We start from the raw sequence: 14970 nt of genomic DNA on the forward strand, positions 1-14970 counted from the left end.
CTTTGCCACTGGCTTTATACAGCTATTTGCCAGACACAGGGTGTCAGGATGCTTGGGTTGTGTTCGGACTGTGAGAAGAGAGTGCTCTTGTGGTTCAAGCAGGGGATACATGCGGCACAGCATTTGGCATGTTGGAAGAGTAATATGGTGCAACACAAAATTTCCAATACGTTCCTGGAACATACTGGAGACCACAGGCACCGGCTTCCCCCGGGCCCTGGGGGTGCTCAACCCCCAACTCTGCCCCAAGCCCCACTGAACCCCTTCCCCCAAACCCTCAGCACACCCCACCTCTTCCTGCCCTCGCTCCATCCCAGACCCCACTCCCACCTCGTTTCGCCCTCTCCCCCTAGCGTGCCACATTGCTGCTCCTTGCCCTCCCCACAGCACCTCCTGCACGCCACAGAACAGCTGATCTGCGGCGGGCGGGAGGTTCTGAGAGGGAGGGGGAAGAATTGATCATCGGGGCCACTGGCAGACGGGAAGCGCTCGGGGGAAGGGGAGAGCTGGCTACTGGTGGGTGCTGAGCACCCACTAATTATTTTCCATGCATGCTTCAGGGCTGGAGCACCCATGGAGTCAGCGCCTATCTGGAACAAAATGTTGTCCCCAGCTACACTATGAAATTAGGTCAATTTTATAGAAGTCGATTTTTTAGAATTCGATTTTATACAGTCTATTGCGTATGTCCACACTAAGCGCATTAAGTTGGCGGAGTGCGTCCTCACTACCGCGGCTAGCATCGACTTACAGAGCGGTGCACTGTGGGCAGGCCGGCTCTGGCCTTTTTGCCGCCCCAGGCAAAAAAGCCTCCCACCGCCCCCCGCCGGGGAGCGTGACAGGGGAGGGCGCCGAGCCCGGCCGCGGCCCAGCTCTCCCCGGCCGGCCAGAGCGCCGGGGGAGAACGGCGAGCCCGCCACAGCTCCGCTTTCCCCGGCAGCCGGAGCGCTGGGAGGAGGGCGGAGAGCCCGGCCGCGGTCCCGCTCTCCCCGACCGGCCGGAGCGCCGAGAGAGGGCGGCCGCGCTCTTCCCGGCCGGCCAGAGCGCCGGGAGGAGGGCGGAGAGCCCGGCCGGGGCCCCGCTCTCCCCAACCGGCCGGAGCGCCGGGAGGAGGGCGGAGCGCCCGGCCGCGGCCCCGCTGTCCCCGACCAGCCGGAGCGCCGGGAGGAGGGCGGCGAGCCTGGCCGCGGCCCCGCTGTCCCCGGGTGAGCTCCGCCCCCCTCCAGGTGCCACCCCAAGCACATGCTTGGAGGGCTGGTGCCTGGAGCTGACCCTGACTGTGGGTAGCTATCCCACAGTTCCCGCAGTCTCCGCTGCCCATTGGAATTCTGGGTTAAGCTCCCAATGTCTAATGGGGCAAAAACTTTGTTGTGGGTGGTTTTATGTACATGTCGTCAGGCCCCCCTCCCTCTCTCCTTCCGTGAAAGCAACGGCAGACAATCATTTCGCGCCTTTTTTCCGGGGTCCTGTCCACCGGACCCGCTCAGCCCACTGCCTGGCAGAACCCCAGGCTGGCAGTAGGCTGAGCGGGTCGGCAGACGGAGCCCCAGACCGGCAGCGGGCTGAGTGGCTCAGCCCGCTGCCGGTCTGGGGTTCCATCTGCCGGCTCCTGTCAGCCGGGGTCCCACTCAGCCGGCAGACCTCGGTGAGGTCGATCAGGGGTACCTGGACAAACATGGCTATCCTCCTCTTAGAGCACTGAATGGGAGTGACTCCAGGTCATTCTCTTCTTTAAGTTTTGTCTCATGGAGATTCAGTCCAGCCTGGAATATCATGTGAGCTGGAGGCTTCTGCCTCAGGCTGCTCTCCCAGCCGGCAGCACCACGCGGTCGCACCTACCCCAGCCTACCACTTGCTCCCATGGCTCATGAAGCCTGGACAGCAGTAAGGAGCAGTTCAACTTGTGGAATGACAAATCCAGAACGAAGGATTGCACTCTATGGATTACGTTAAGATTATCTCAGAGTCCTAGATAGCATTTAGTCCCTATAAAAGGCTTCATGAAAATTTTCCCCTGCCCCTAACAAAAATGTTGATTTATCAGAGCAGCTGAAAGGGTAAGGAACCCGGTACTATAACTTAGAGAGAGCTTCCATATTATTTAACTCATAATTGATATAATTCAAAGTAAAATTTCACAGCATGGTCTGTTCTAAGACTGGTTTCAGAGTAGCAGCCGTGTTAGTCTGTATCCGCAAAAAGAAGAACAGGAGTACTTGTGGCACCTTAAATTTGTTAGTCTCTAAGGTGCCACAAGTACTCCTGTTCTTCTTTTTGTTCTAAGACTAAAAATGCAGGAGGGGAGTCAGAAAAAGGAACAGTGACCTGTTTCCGGCCGGTTTTGAACTAGGGACGTTTCACATGTTAGGTGAACATGATCACCACTACACTATGGGGCTTCTCTTTTTTTGCCACAGACTTTGCCGAATACACAGGAATGTTTTCTCTAGCTACAGAAGCTACCTAATGGAATGTCTATATCTATGGCCTTCCTGCTCACAAAGTGGTCATGCCCCCGCCCAAGGCTGACACAGCGTGGAGTGCATGTGACACAGCGTCCTGGCTCGGGCAGGATCGCTAGCGAGACAAGATACTTTTGCCGTTAAGCAAACAGCAATTCTTTCCTGGTCTCTGCCACTGAATGCCTCCATGCATTACGCGGTGCCCTATCAATGCGGGAGGACTGCATGAGCTCGGAAAACATGTCATCGTGAGTGCGTTTTTTTCGCCTTCTAATCTGTGATAACCTCAGGGACGGAGATGATAGGGGGAGCATAGAAACATTCTGGGGGGACTGCATGGTCACCAGTGCTGCTGAGTGCTGCTGAGTTTGCCACGCTGGCCAAACAGGAAATGAAATTCAAAAAGTTCCTGGGGCTTTTCCTGTGTACCTGGCTAGTGCATCTGCATTCAAAGTGCTGTCCAGAGCGGTCACAATGGAGCACTCTGGGATAGCTCCTGGAGGCCAATACCGTCAAATTGTGTCCACACTACCCCAAATTCGACCCGGCAATGTCGAGTTCAGCGCTAATCCCCTTGTCGGTAAGGAGTACAGAAATCGATTTCAAGAGCCCTTTAAGTCGACAAAAATGGCTTCGTCGTGTGGACGGGTGCAGGGTTAAATCGATCTAACGCTGCTAAATTTGACCTAAACTCGTAGCGTAGACCAGGGCAAAGTGACAGAAGTAACCAGGGAGACACCTATTTTAGGCCTGATTCAGGCCAACACAGAGGAATTGGTAGCAAATCTGAAGGTAGAAGTCAATTTGGGTGAAAGTGATCATGAAATGACAGATTTTATTATTCTAAAGAAAGGAAGGAATGAGAGTAGCAGAATTAGGACAGTGGACTTCAAAAAAACAGCCTTTAACAAACTCAGAACTGGTAGCTAAGGTCTCATGGGAAGAAAATCTAATAGAAAAAAGGAGTTCAGGAGAGCTGGCAGTTTCTCAAGGAGACAATATTACAGGCACATTTGAAAACTATCCTGATGCAAAGGAAAGAGAGGAAGAATAGTAAGAAGCCAATATGGCTCCACCAGGAGTTCTTTAAAGACCTGAAAATCAAAAAGGAATTCTACAAAAAGTGGAAACATGGACAAATTGCTAAGGACGAGTAGAAAAGAATTGCACAAGCACGTAGGAATGAAATCGGAAAGGTTAAGGCACACAATGAAATACACCTAGAAGGGACATAAAAGGCAATATGAAGATGTTCCTTAAATACATTAGGAGCAAGAGAAAGACGAAGGAAAGTGTAGGTCCACTACTTAATGGGGAAGGAGAGCTAATAATTGATGTCATCAAGGAGGCTGAGGTGTTTAATGCCTATTTTGCTTCAGTCTTTAGTAAAAGGGTTAATGATGACCAGATACTCAACACAATTAATATTAACAACAAGGGGAAAGGAAAGCAAGCCAAAGTGAGGAACGATCAGGTTAAAGAATATTTAGATAATTTAGACATCTTCAAGTCAGCAGATCTTGATGAAATTCATCCTAGGATACTTAAGGAACTAGCAGATGAAATCTTGGACCCATTAGCAATTATCTTTGAGAATTCCTGGAGGATGGGCGAGGTCCCAGAAGACTGGAGAAGGGCAAACATAGTATCTATCTTTAAAAAGGGGAACAAAGAGGACCCAGGATATTATTGACATCAGCCTAACTTTGATGGAAAGATACTGGAACAAATTATTAAATAATCAATATGTAAGCACCTGGAGGATATTAGCGTTGTAAGGAATAACCAGCATGGTGTTGTCAAGATCAAATCATGCCATACCAATCTAATATCCTTCTTTGGCAGAGTTACTGGGCTAGTGGATAGGGGAGAAGCGGTAGATGTGATAGACCTGATTTTAGTCAGGCTCTTGACACAGCCCCACATGACATTCTTACAAGAAAACTAAGGAAATGTGGTCTATATGAAATTACTATAAAGTGGGTGTACAACTGATTTAAAGACCATACTCAAGGAGTAGTTATCAATCGTTCACTGTCATGCTGGGAGGATGTATCTAGTGGGTACTTATAGGGGTCAGTCCTGGGTCCGGTACTATTCAATATTTTCATTAATGACTTGGAGAGTATACTTTTAAAATTTTCAGATGACACCAAGCTGAGAGGGGTTGCAAGCACTTTGGAGGACAGGATTAAAATTCAAAATGATCTTGACAAGTTGAAGAATTGGTCTGAATTCAGCAGATTGAAATTCAATAAAGACAAGTGCAAAGTACTTCACTTAAGGAAAAATCAAATGTACAACAACAAAAAATGGGGAATAACTGGCTAGGTGGCAGTACTGCTAACAAGGATCTGGGGGTTATAATGGATCACAGATTGAATACGAGTCAACAATGTGATGCAGTTGCAAAAAAAGGCTAATACCATTCTGGGGTATATTAACAGGAGTGTCATGGGAGGTAATTGTCCCACTCTACTTGGCACTGGTGAGGCCCTCAGTTGGAGGGCTGCGTCCAATTCTGGGCACTGTGCTTCAAGAAAGTTTTGGACAAATTGAAGAGAGTCCAAATGAGAGTGACAAAAATTATAAAAAGTTTAGAAAACCTCACTGTGATGGGGATCACTCAACACTGCAGCACCTCCTGCTGGCTGTCTTGAGGATTAGCTCTGTTCATCAGTGCACCCTCCTCTGGTGGTAGCTCACCGCCACCACTTTCATTCCAAGTCCTGCGCCACTCCCAGAACTGCAAGGTCCTCTTCAGTGACACTGCCCTCCGGCTGTGCCACACTCTGTGGTTCCCCACTTCTGAGGGACCTGCAATCTCCATCCAGTTACTTCCCTCAGTCGCAACTGCAGTCCATTGTCCCTGGGCTGCTCCCCATGCAGCTCCAGCACCCTCTTCTGCCCTTACCTCAGGGCCTCAGCCTGCAGGCCTTAGCAGCCAGCCAGGAGCTCTCTCTAGCTCCCCCGGTCCCTGCTTGCAGCTGTTTTGTCCCAGGTGCTGGTGTTCCTTCCTCCTGCTAGGAGCCTGGTTTTCTCCCCTCAAGCTCCAGTCAGCTACTGAACTCTGCTCTGCCCTTTGGCCCTTCTTATATGAGCCTGCCACCTTGATTGGCTGCTCCTCTCAGCCCCTTTCTAATTGGCTGCCTCCAGCGCAACCTCCCTAGGGCAGCTTTTAACCCCTTATGGGCCAATGTGGAGCAGATGCCCCATCACACACCCACTCCCTTAAGACTGACCGCCCCAGGGGGTGTATAACCGTCCCTGCTTACCACGCAGCTGTGCCCGCAGGACGTCCCTCTCCTGCCTCAGGTTCTCTACCAGGAGGAATAATCTGCCTCTCTTCTCCAGGGTCTGGGTCCCTACCACAGCCTGTCCTGCTCCAGTGTGGGTTCCCTTGTCCACCTGGGTCCTCTCCATTCCAGTCATCTTATCCACCACCTCCCTACCTCCCCCTGCTGGATGTGGGAGATGGCTCTCTGCCAGGTCCTCGGTCATCACTGCCACATCCCTCGTTCCCGTGCACCCCTTTGCTACCCTGCCTTCTCCTGGGAGGTAGTACCTTCTGATATGGCCCTTCTCATGGCACCGACAGCAAACTCTCTGCCTCCCTTTGACTAAGGGCCTCCCATGGTCCTTCCCTTGCTTAGCCCCTTCCCCAGGGCCAGTCTCAACCCCACCACTCAGGTCTGGACACTCCCTCTGCAGGTGCCCCTGTTGCCCACAGGCCCAGTACACCCATCCCCTCCCTGTTCTTCTCACAGGTGGGGCTTTCTTGTGCTCTATTATCTTCCCCTTCTCTGGGTGAGGTTTCTGTCACTCATCCTGGTAGGGACACTGCCTTCCAGTGTCCTTGTCACCCACAGATGTAACATCCTCCTGGTCCTGATGCCTTGCTTCCCCTCTTGCTCTCTGTGGTTTCTATGGACTGCCCCCCACAGTGACTTGAACAGGTACAACTGCTGCTCTGCTAGCCGGGTTATATAGGCCCTCAGGTACTCTTGTGCCTCCCACTGTCTCTGTTGGGTTTCAAGTACCTTTAGCAGCAGGGCCTGAAGCCACCCATACTGCTGGTCAGCCCCTTTCTGCAGGGGCACTGACTCTGGAGTCCAGTCCTGGAAGGCACAAGAACCCTCTGCAAAAAAGGCCTCTGCATACCCTGGCTCCATTTTCTCCACCTTTTGTGACCCTCAGTCTCCCAAATCTCTGAGACAGGTAATCATCCCACAGTCCTCTATCCTCCCCGTATGTCAGGGGTGACCGTGTGCCCGTATTCCCCACCATGTGTGACAGGGTACGACTCACCACTATGGTGCCTCTGCCGGAAGGGACTACTGTGGCTATGTAGTCTGACCTCCTGTACAACACAGGACAGGCACATCCCTGAATTAATTCCTGTTTCAAATCTACGAGCCTGGATGAACCAGAACAGATAGTTTAAAGAACATCTCGATTTAAAAAAGTTTCTGGTGATGGAGAATCCACCCCAGCCCTAAGTCAGTTGTTCCAATGGTTTATAACCCTCATTGTTTCCAATCCTTTAGTCATCTTGTGGCTCTTTTCTGAAACCTCACCAGTTTCTCACCATCTTTCCTTAAGTGTGGAGACCAGAGCTGGACACAACATTACAGCAGCAGTCACACCAGTTCCAAATAGAGGGGTAATAGAACCTCCCTACACCTATACAGGCGAGTCTCATCTTATCCTGGGGTTATGTTTCGCTGTCAGCGCGTAAAGCGAAAATCGCGTATAGTCAAAATTACATTGAGTGTAATGGCGGGCGGAATCGCCCGCACTACAGGTACAGTATTTAAATTGTTATTTTTCTCTTTTTTTTTGTTTTTGCCGACCACGCAAAGCTGAATTCGCACATGTTAAATGTGCGTAAGATGAGACTCACCTGTACCTACTTGATATTCCTCTGTTTATACAGCCACAGATTGCATTAACCCAGGGGTTCTCAACCTTTTTCTTTCTGAGGCTCTCCTACAACATGCTATAAAAACTCCACAGCCCACCTGTGCCACAATAACTGGTTTTCTGCACATAAAAGCTAGAGCCGGTGTTAGGGGGTGGCAAGCAGGGCAATTGCTTGGGGCCCCACGCCACAGGGGCCCCATGAACTACATTGCTCAGGCTTCAGCTTTAGCCCCAGGTTGTGGGGCTCAGGGACCTGGGGTTCAGTCCCATGTGGTGAGGCTTCAGCTTTCAGTCCTGGGCGCCAGTGAGTCTAATGCTGGCCCTGCTTGGAGGCCCCCTTGAAACCTGCTCGAGGCTCCCTAGGGAGCCCCAGATCCCTGGTTGAGAACTACTGCATTAGCCCTTTTGGCCACAGCTTCGCAGCTGATAATATCCAGCATGACCCCCAAGTCTTTGTCAGAGTCACTACTTCCCAGGATAGAGCCCCCCAGCCTGTAAGTATGGCTGACAGCCTTTGTTCCTCAGGGTATCACCTTACATTTAGCTGTATTGAAACAGACATTGTTTGCTTGTGCCCAGCTTACCAAGCGATCCAGATCTCTGTATATCAGGGACCTGTCCTCTGCGTAATTTATCACTCTCCCACTCTCTGTGCCATCTGCAAATTTTACAAGTGATGATTTTATGGTTTCTTCCAAGTTACTGATAAAAATATGAAATAATATATAAATCTCTTCTGCCTGTAGGTGTTTGTAGACCAGAGTCAAGAAACCTCTTAACCTTCTCTTGCGTAAACTAAATAGACTGATCTTCGTAAGTCTCTTCCTATATGGCCTGTTTCCAGCCCTCAGATCATATTCTGGACACCAGAACGGGACACAGGATCACAAATGTTATATACAGAGGGAATGCCACCTACATACTCCTACTTGATACCCTCCTGCTTATACATCCAAGGACTGTGTTCATCCTCTTAGCTACAGCATCCCACTGGGAGCTCATGCTTAGCTGATTATCCACTTGATCCTAAGTCATGCAACACGTGTGACGTTTGGAAGGTCTGTTTGTGATTTGAACAACAATTTTCCAGAGAAGAATCAGAACCAACAAATCTATTTCACTTTTTGATCCTTCCCAAATGTGAAGCTGCATCCATAGAGCCCATATGCCATTTCACTCATTACACGAGTTAACCTTTGTCCCCCCCTCAATCCAACACAAACACACACACACACACGGAGCATTTTAATAATCTGCAGTGCTCGAGGTCGCTGTGTGCCAGACGGGGGGGAGTGGCTGGAGGGCTTTGCTCGTTTTGCCCTTCCTGTCTCCCAAAGGGGTCTCACCTTCCACCACTGTGAGGTTCACTAATTTCCCACAGTGGGCAGTGCTTGCAGGAGACAGGCGACATACATCATTGCCTGGTTCACCATGTGTGACAGGATTATGATGTGTTTTTCACAAAGTATGCTTTGTGAGGTATCAGTTTAAAAGTCTTAATCTGCTGAGTATTAATATCCTGTTAAATTGTATGTGCTATCTTTGTATCTAGAATTATGAAGTCTGTTACTGAAGTATGTTGTGAAGTTAAAAACAGCCTTAACCAGCCTTTCAGGTACAACAATGCAAAGGCCAAACAGCGGTAATGGTCCATTGAGGAAAATACACATACTCACAAGGATTACCCGAGGAATTGGGTACAATAGAAACCTCTCAGAGATAGCACTACACAAGGGGACTGTTTAACTCGGGTCACAGGGAAAAATCTTTCCAGCAAGATGGAAGAAGCTATAAAAGGAGGAAGTGGCGTCAGCAAGGGGCCTTGCTCCCCCTACAACACAGCACCTGAAAACACCTAAGGAACAAAGACTGAACTGGGGAAGGAGGTCCCAGGCGGGGAAAGAAGGAAGCCTGCCTGTGAATGGAAGCTTGGTGGACTGTTTGTACTATCTAAAGGATGAGACACTGCTTGATTCAAATCTGGTCTAGTGTATAGGATTTAGATTGCATTTTTGTTTGTTTCCTAGGTAATCTGCTTCGATCTGTGCAGTCACTACTTATAATCACTTAAAATGATTATAAGGGATGGGGGAGGGATAGCTCAGTGGTTTGAGCATTGGCCTGCTAAACCCAGGGTTGTGAATTCAGTCCTTGAGGGGGGCCATTCAGGGATCTGGGGCAAAAATTTGTCTGGGGATTGGTCCTTCTTTGAGCCGGGGGTTGGACTAAATGACTCCTGAGGTCCCTTCCAACCCTGGTATTCTATGAATCTATAAAATCTATCTTTCTGTAGTTAATAAATTTGTTGTACATTTTCATTTACCTGAAACAGTGTGTTTTGCCAGAAGTGCTTGGGGAATCTGCTTGGGAACAGGAGCTGGTGCACTGTCCTCTCCACATTGAGGGAGGTACGGACTGGGTCATAAATTTATACTGGGCAGGCTTTTGACCAGGACAAGACGGTACAGCTCTGGGGTCCTAGGCTGTGGTGCTGGGGAGAAGCCTTCATGTAACTGCAGCTGGGTGTGTCCCTGCCTGTGTAAAGGTTTGTGCAAGTGCAGGACTGGGAGCGATCTGCAGCTTGTCACAGCAGCACAGTGTGAGAGGGAGCTCAGGCTGGTGAGACAGAGGGCTCAGTGGTACCCCAGCTCCAGGTTGCATCCCCGGGGGGCCGTCACACTGTGTTCCTCCCAAATCAGGCTAAATGGGCTGTTACCAAAAGGGTCAGCAAGTTGAGGGATGGGCAACCCACCGGAAGTGACATCGTGGCCGATCCCATGGACAGAAATCACAGCACCTGCAATCCCATTGTTGTTCTCATCGGACACCAGCCCTTTGATACCCTGATGAACCTGCAGATAGACAGACAGAGTCACTCACTCCTGAGAGCTGGAGCCTCTCTCCCTGTCAGGGTCCTGCCAGACCCTACTGGAGCAGGAGAACAGAGCCCTGGTGATACTCCATTCTGTAGCCGGGCTGGCCTTTCTCTGGCTGAGCCAGGGCTGGGGGCAGCAGTATTGCTGGAGTCTCTCAGTGCTGCCTCCAAAGCACCAAGAGAGGGAGCCCCAGGGCCACCCTCCATGTTCCCAGCTCTGCTGGTGCCCCCCCACCATTGCATCTCTTCCCCCTGCAATGCAAAGCAGGGAGGAGGGGGGAGGGGCTAGGGATCTCAGCCCCACATGAGGTTGGTATCAGGGTCTGCGTGTGGCCCCTTTACCTCCTCTAAGTAGGTGAAGAGCGCCTCACGATTCGCCAGCCACTCCTTCTCCAGGTCCTTTTGAGGTGGAAATTTATCGCAGCTCAGCTCCAGAGTGATCTCAAAGCAGTTGGTGTAAAGATAATTAAAGTCCTGCATGCCTGAGAGGAGACAAGGAGAGGTTGTGGCCAGGCCCAGAGACATGCCATGCCCCCTCCTCCAGTACAGCCCTCCCCTCTGCCTCCTTCCCAAGGACACTCCCCATCTTTCCCCCAAATATACGGCCCACCTCTTCTGTCCTCCCCAGCAGCCCTTCCCATATCCAGTCCCCCAAACACTCACTCATCTCCCCGGCATTCTCCTCAAATCTTTCTCACAGCCCCTCTCAGTGCTGCCTCTCTCTATCCTCTTTGCAACCAAATTTTCCCCTCCTCTACCACAACACCCGCCAGGCGGGGCTCTCCAGAACTCTGTGCTTAGGAGCTGCATGTGCCTCTCCAAGTGCACAAGTCACAGACCAGATGGAAACATTATGATAGTCTCATCTGACCTCCTGCAGGGCTCAGGCCAGAGAATTACACCAAATTGTTTACATTCTAATTAGATCTTCAAAATGTTATTATATTAAGTTGAATAAATGTGATATGGTAAACAGGTACCCAATTCTCGACAGTTTGCATTTCTTCTAAAACATGGTGTTATGAAAGTTCTACCTTGCTTTGCCTATTATGCGGGAAAATAATAAATTAAGAAAATAAGTTGTTATGGACAGGGATAAAATGTAGGGTCAGATTTTGTAAACCCATTTTAAAATGAAGATAACATTTAGGATGTTTTTATGAGTTAGAGATGTCAGCTTCAAAACCAAAATTAAAACTGTTTGTGCCCATAAATCCTTTACTTTTACTTTAGTGCTTTGATGCATTAAGGTAGCATAATGACGTTTAAAAAAAAACCAACCAGCATTTGTCACAAACATCAAGTCCTGACTTCAGTAGTCTTTCAAAGACATGGAACATGAGATCACAGTAAACTGACACATCCTCGTATAATATCTCATTCCCAGTCCTCCAAATACTGGGGCAGACCTACAGGAAGAACTTGGTATTTATAACCTAAAAACCCCCAAACCCAAAACTTTCTGTAAAAAGACAGACATCATCTTCATTCAGAAAATGAATATTCAGGTACTATGGTTAAGGTCAGTAATATATTGTCAGTTTGAAGCTTGGAAAGTTACTTGTGCAATTCCCAACACACTTTCATTTGCTAAATGTTTCAGCAAACTGCATTATAAAAGAGCATTACAGCTGACAAAAAAAGTGAAACATTTATCACACATAGTTGCTAGATGCCATATTTTACTTTATGCATCCTTTTGTGCTAAGGAATATTCATTGCTGGCTCAGAGAGCTCCTCGGACAATTCTTTTGCGCAAGTTTTTGTGTCCTACAGATCAGAAAATGTTTAATTTTAGCTGTTGCTGTTTAACATCCTCCCACGTTACTCAGAATAAACTATTTGATTATCAGCGCAAGCTATGACTGTGCCATCCAGCTTCTTCCCAAATACAGAATAGAAATTTTAAAAGCATTCCTAGTTAGTAATGGACCATTGCTAGGATTTCTTCTGCGCCTAATATAGTCTTTTTAAATCCTTCTGATGTCCTTAACCCTATTGGACAGGGTATCAATGGAAATCTAACTTCCCTTATCAACTGTCAACACTCATGACTGGCAGTGGACAGCCAATGATATCAACTTTTTCCATTATTATTTGTTGTTGTTGTTTTAATTTTATTGCTGCTTTTGTGTCTTGTCACTTCCACATTGTGGCCCCTGCCAGCTTCATACTCAAGGTTTGACAGAAACGAGTACTCCTGACCAATCCCCCAGAATCTGGGTACTCATCACTCACTGAGGGTGCACCCCCATATCCTAGTACCCTTTCCTTAGCCATTCTCTCCACATACTGTCTCACCAGCCCTTATCCCTGTACCCTCCCCTCGGCCATTACACCTCCGCATTCCCTCCCTCAAACCATAACCTGCATACCTCTTCCCCAGCTACTACCCTCTCCCCCCAACCCTGCTCATCCCTTCCCCAGCCCTTGTCTGTCCCACTACCTCCTCTGCAGCCAAGACCTCCTATATCCTCACCTCTCCTGTTCCCTCTGGACCTTTCTCCAACTCCCGGTTCCTGCTCCCCCAGCCCTTACCCTTGCTGAGAGAATACCAGGAGGCCCCATTGGTGATGCCATCTGCAAACTGTTCTCCGCAGGTTGGGCTCTGGTGCATCGAGTGGTGGGCGTAGGAATAGGCTTTGGCCAGCTGTAGAGAGAGCATGAGGCTGGTCTCAGCGCTGGCTTCGCTCCTCTGGCCCATGTCCCTCAGTCTGAGTCTGATCCCATGTACACTAGGGACAAGCAGGCGCCCCTCCAACTGAGCTAAACCCACATGAGAGAGAGCAGGCCCAGCACAACCCCACACTGTTCTTCACACAGACACCCCCCCACACACCATCATAGGAACCTATACCCCCGCCCTGCTCACATGAGCTTGGGAACCTGCCCCCAGCAGGGGAACCTGACCCCCGCCCTGACCCCATGGGCTCGGGAACCTGCCCCCAGCAGGGGAACCTGACCCCCGCCCTGACCCCATGGGCTCGGGAACCTGCCCCCAGCCCCTCCCCCCAGCAGGGTAACCTGACCCCATGGGCTCGGGAACCTTCCCCCAGCAGGGTAACCTGACCCCCGCCCTGATCCCATGGGCTCGGGAACTTGCCCCCGGCCCCGCCCCCAGCAGGGGAACCTGACCCCCGCCCTGACCCCATGGGCTCGGGAACCTGCCCCCAGCCCCTCCCCCAGCAGGGGAACCTGACCCCCGCCCTGACCCCATGGGCTCGGGAACCTCCCCCCAGCAGGGTAACCTGACCCCCGCCCTGATCCCATGGGCTCGGGAACTTGCCCCCGGCCCCGCCCCCAGCAGGGGAACCTGACCCCCGCCCTGACCCCATGGGCTCGGGAACCTGCCCCCAGCCCCTCCCCCAGCAGGGGAACCTGACCCCGCCCTGACCCCATGGGCTCGGGAACCTGCCCCCAGCCCCTCCCCCAGCAGGGGAACCTGACCCCGCCCTGACCCCATGGGCTCGGGAACCTGCCCCCAGCCCCTCCCCCAGCTGGGGAACCTGACCCCCGCCCTTACCCCATGGGCTCGGGAACCTGCCAACGAAGCCCATGGAGAATTCGATCTGGGGGATGCCATGGCACAGTCAGGTGGGGTTGGCCCATCCCCCTCCTGAGGTTTGCCGCCCAGTGGGAGCCCTGACAGGTGGGGTCGGGGGATGGGCTCTGTGGCAATATAAATTCAGTCTAACTTGTAATGGGAAATCCAGGACAGCACTTTCTGACTGGAGCCCGGGCTTTGACTCTCATTGCCATAGCAACAAGATCCCGCCTCTTCAGAAAGTAACCCTTGGAGGCCGAGGTCACCCATGTCTTTTTGAAGGAGGCAGGTCAGCCTGAACTCTCAGTTTACCCCTTACAGTCCCTGCTGCTCCCTACCTAGACACAAGAGCCCGTAGGAGCAGAGAGGAGCCCAGTCTCCTGTCTCTGGCAATGGACAGGCCCGGAGGAAGGTGCAAGGAAGCCCATAATGGACATTTATGGAATAGCCAACCCCTCGGGCAGTTTCTTCCAAGGCCCCAGGAGGCAGAGGTTGGGTCCGACCCCGGAAGCAAGAGATTTATCATCCTGATACATTTTTATCCCAGCTGTCGAGCCTGGATTCTCTCTGCTCAGTGATCACTGCCCAGCAGTAAAGCGAACCCTCTGTCTGCACAGGCTGCCTTGGGAAACACGCTGGAAAGTCAGACATGACTTCAGAGCACACACCAAACTGCGGGTTACCGCAGTGCAGGCCCCTCAGACTCTCTCCAGAGAGGTGGGTGGGGCAAGGAGGAGGAAGAGTAAAGCTGATTAGTTGGGGGCTTGTTAGTGTCACAGAGCCCAATCCTGCTGCTATTGAAGCCCCTGGGAATTGAGGGCGCTCAGGCCAACTTTGGCAGCTCTCAGCACTTTGCAGGCTCAGACCTATAGAAAGGCTTATTGCACTGATAAGGAGAGGCTTGTACCTAGACTTTCTTGTGCATGGGAAATGGGCCAGATTCATTCCTGGTGCAAACACCACGGACATCAGTGGTGTTTATACCAGGGATGTATTTAGCCCAACATCACGTTTTTGTCACGTTTAGGTCTGGGATTTGAATCCAGAGTACCCCCCCTTGGTCCCCCAGCCCCCAAACAAAAGTGATGGGGTTTGGGGTCATCTTATTGCCTGTTTCAAAGAGATTATTGCAGATGATTAAAAACAAAGGCTGGGCTAAAACTAGA

The 14970-nt window shown here is 50.8% G+C and overlaps 1 protein-coding gene across 1 annotated transcript in view; it reads right to left on the reverse strand.

Annotated features, from left to right (window-relative positions):
• The window catches only part of CPN1 (carboxypeptidase N subunit 1), a 35971-nt gene that overhangs the window by 3800 nt on the left and 17201 nt on the right, over positions 1–14970 (reverse strand). The window contains exons 5-7 of the mRNA XM_054035762.1: positions 12799–12910; positions 10603–10742; positions 10138–10237 (exon numbers count right to left, since the gene is read on the reverse strand). Of these exons, the coding sequence (XP_053891737.1) occupies positions 10138–10237; positions 10603–10742; positions 12799–12910 (352 nt within the window). The remainder of the gene's footprint in view (positions 1–10137; positions 10238–10602; positions 10743–12798; positions 12911–14970) is intronic.

This window comes from Malaclemys terrapin, chromosome 7, assembly GCF_027887155.1.
Source record: "Malaclemys terrapin pileata isolate rMalTer1 chromosome 7, rMalTer1.hap1, whole genome shotgun sequence".
In the NCBI taxonomy this organism is placed as follows: Eukaryota; Metazoa; Chordata; order Testudines; family Emydidae; genus Malaclemys; species Malaclemys terrapin.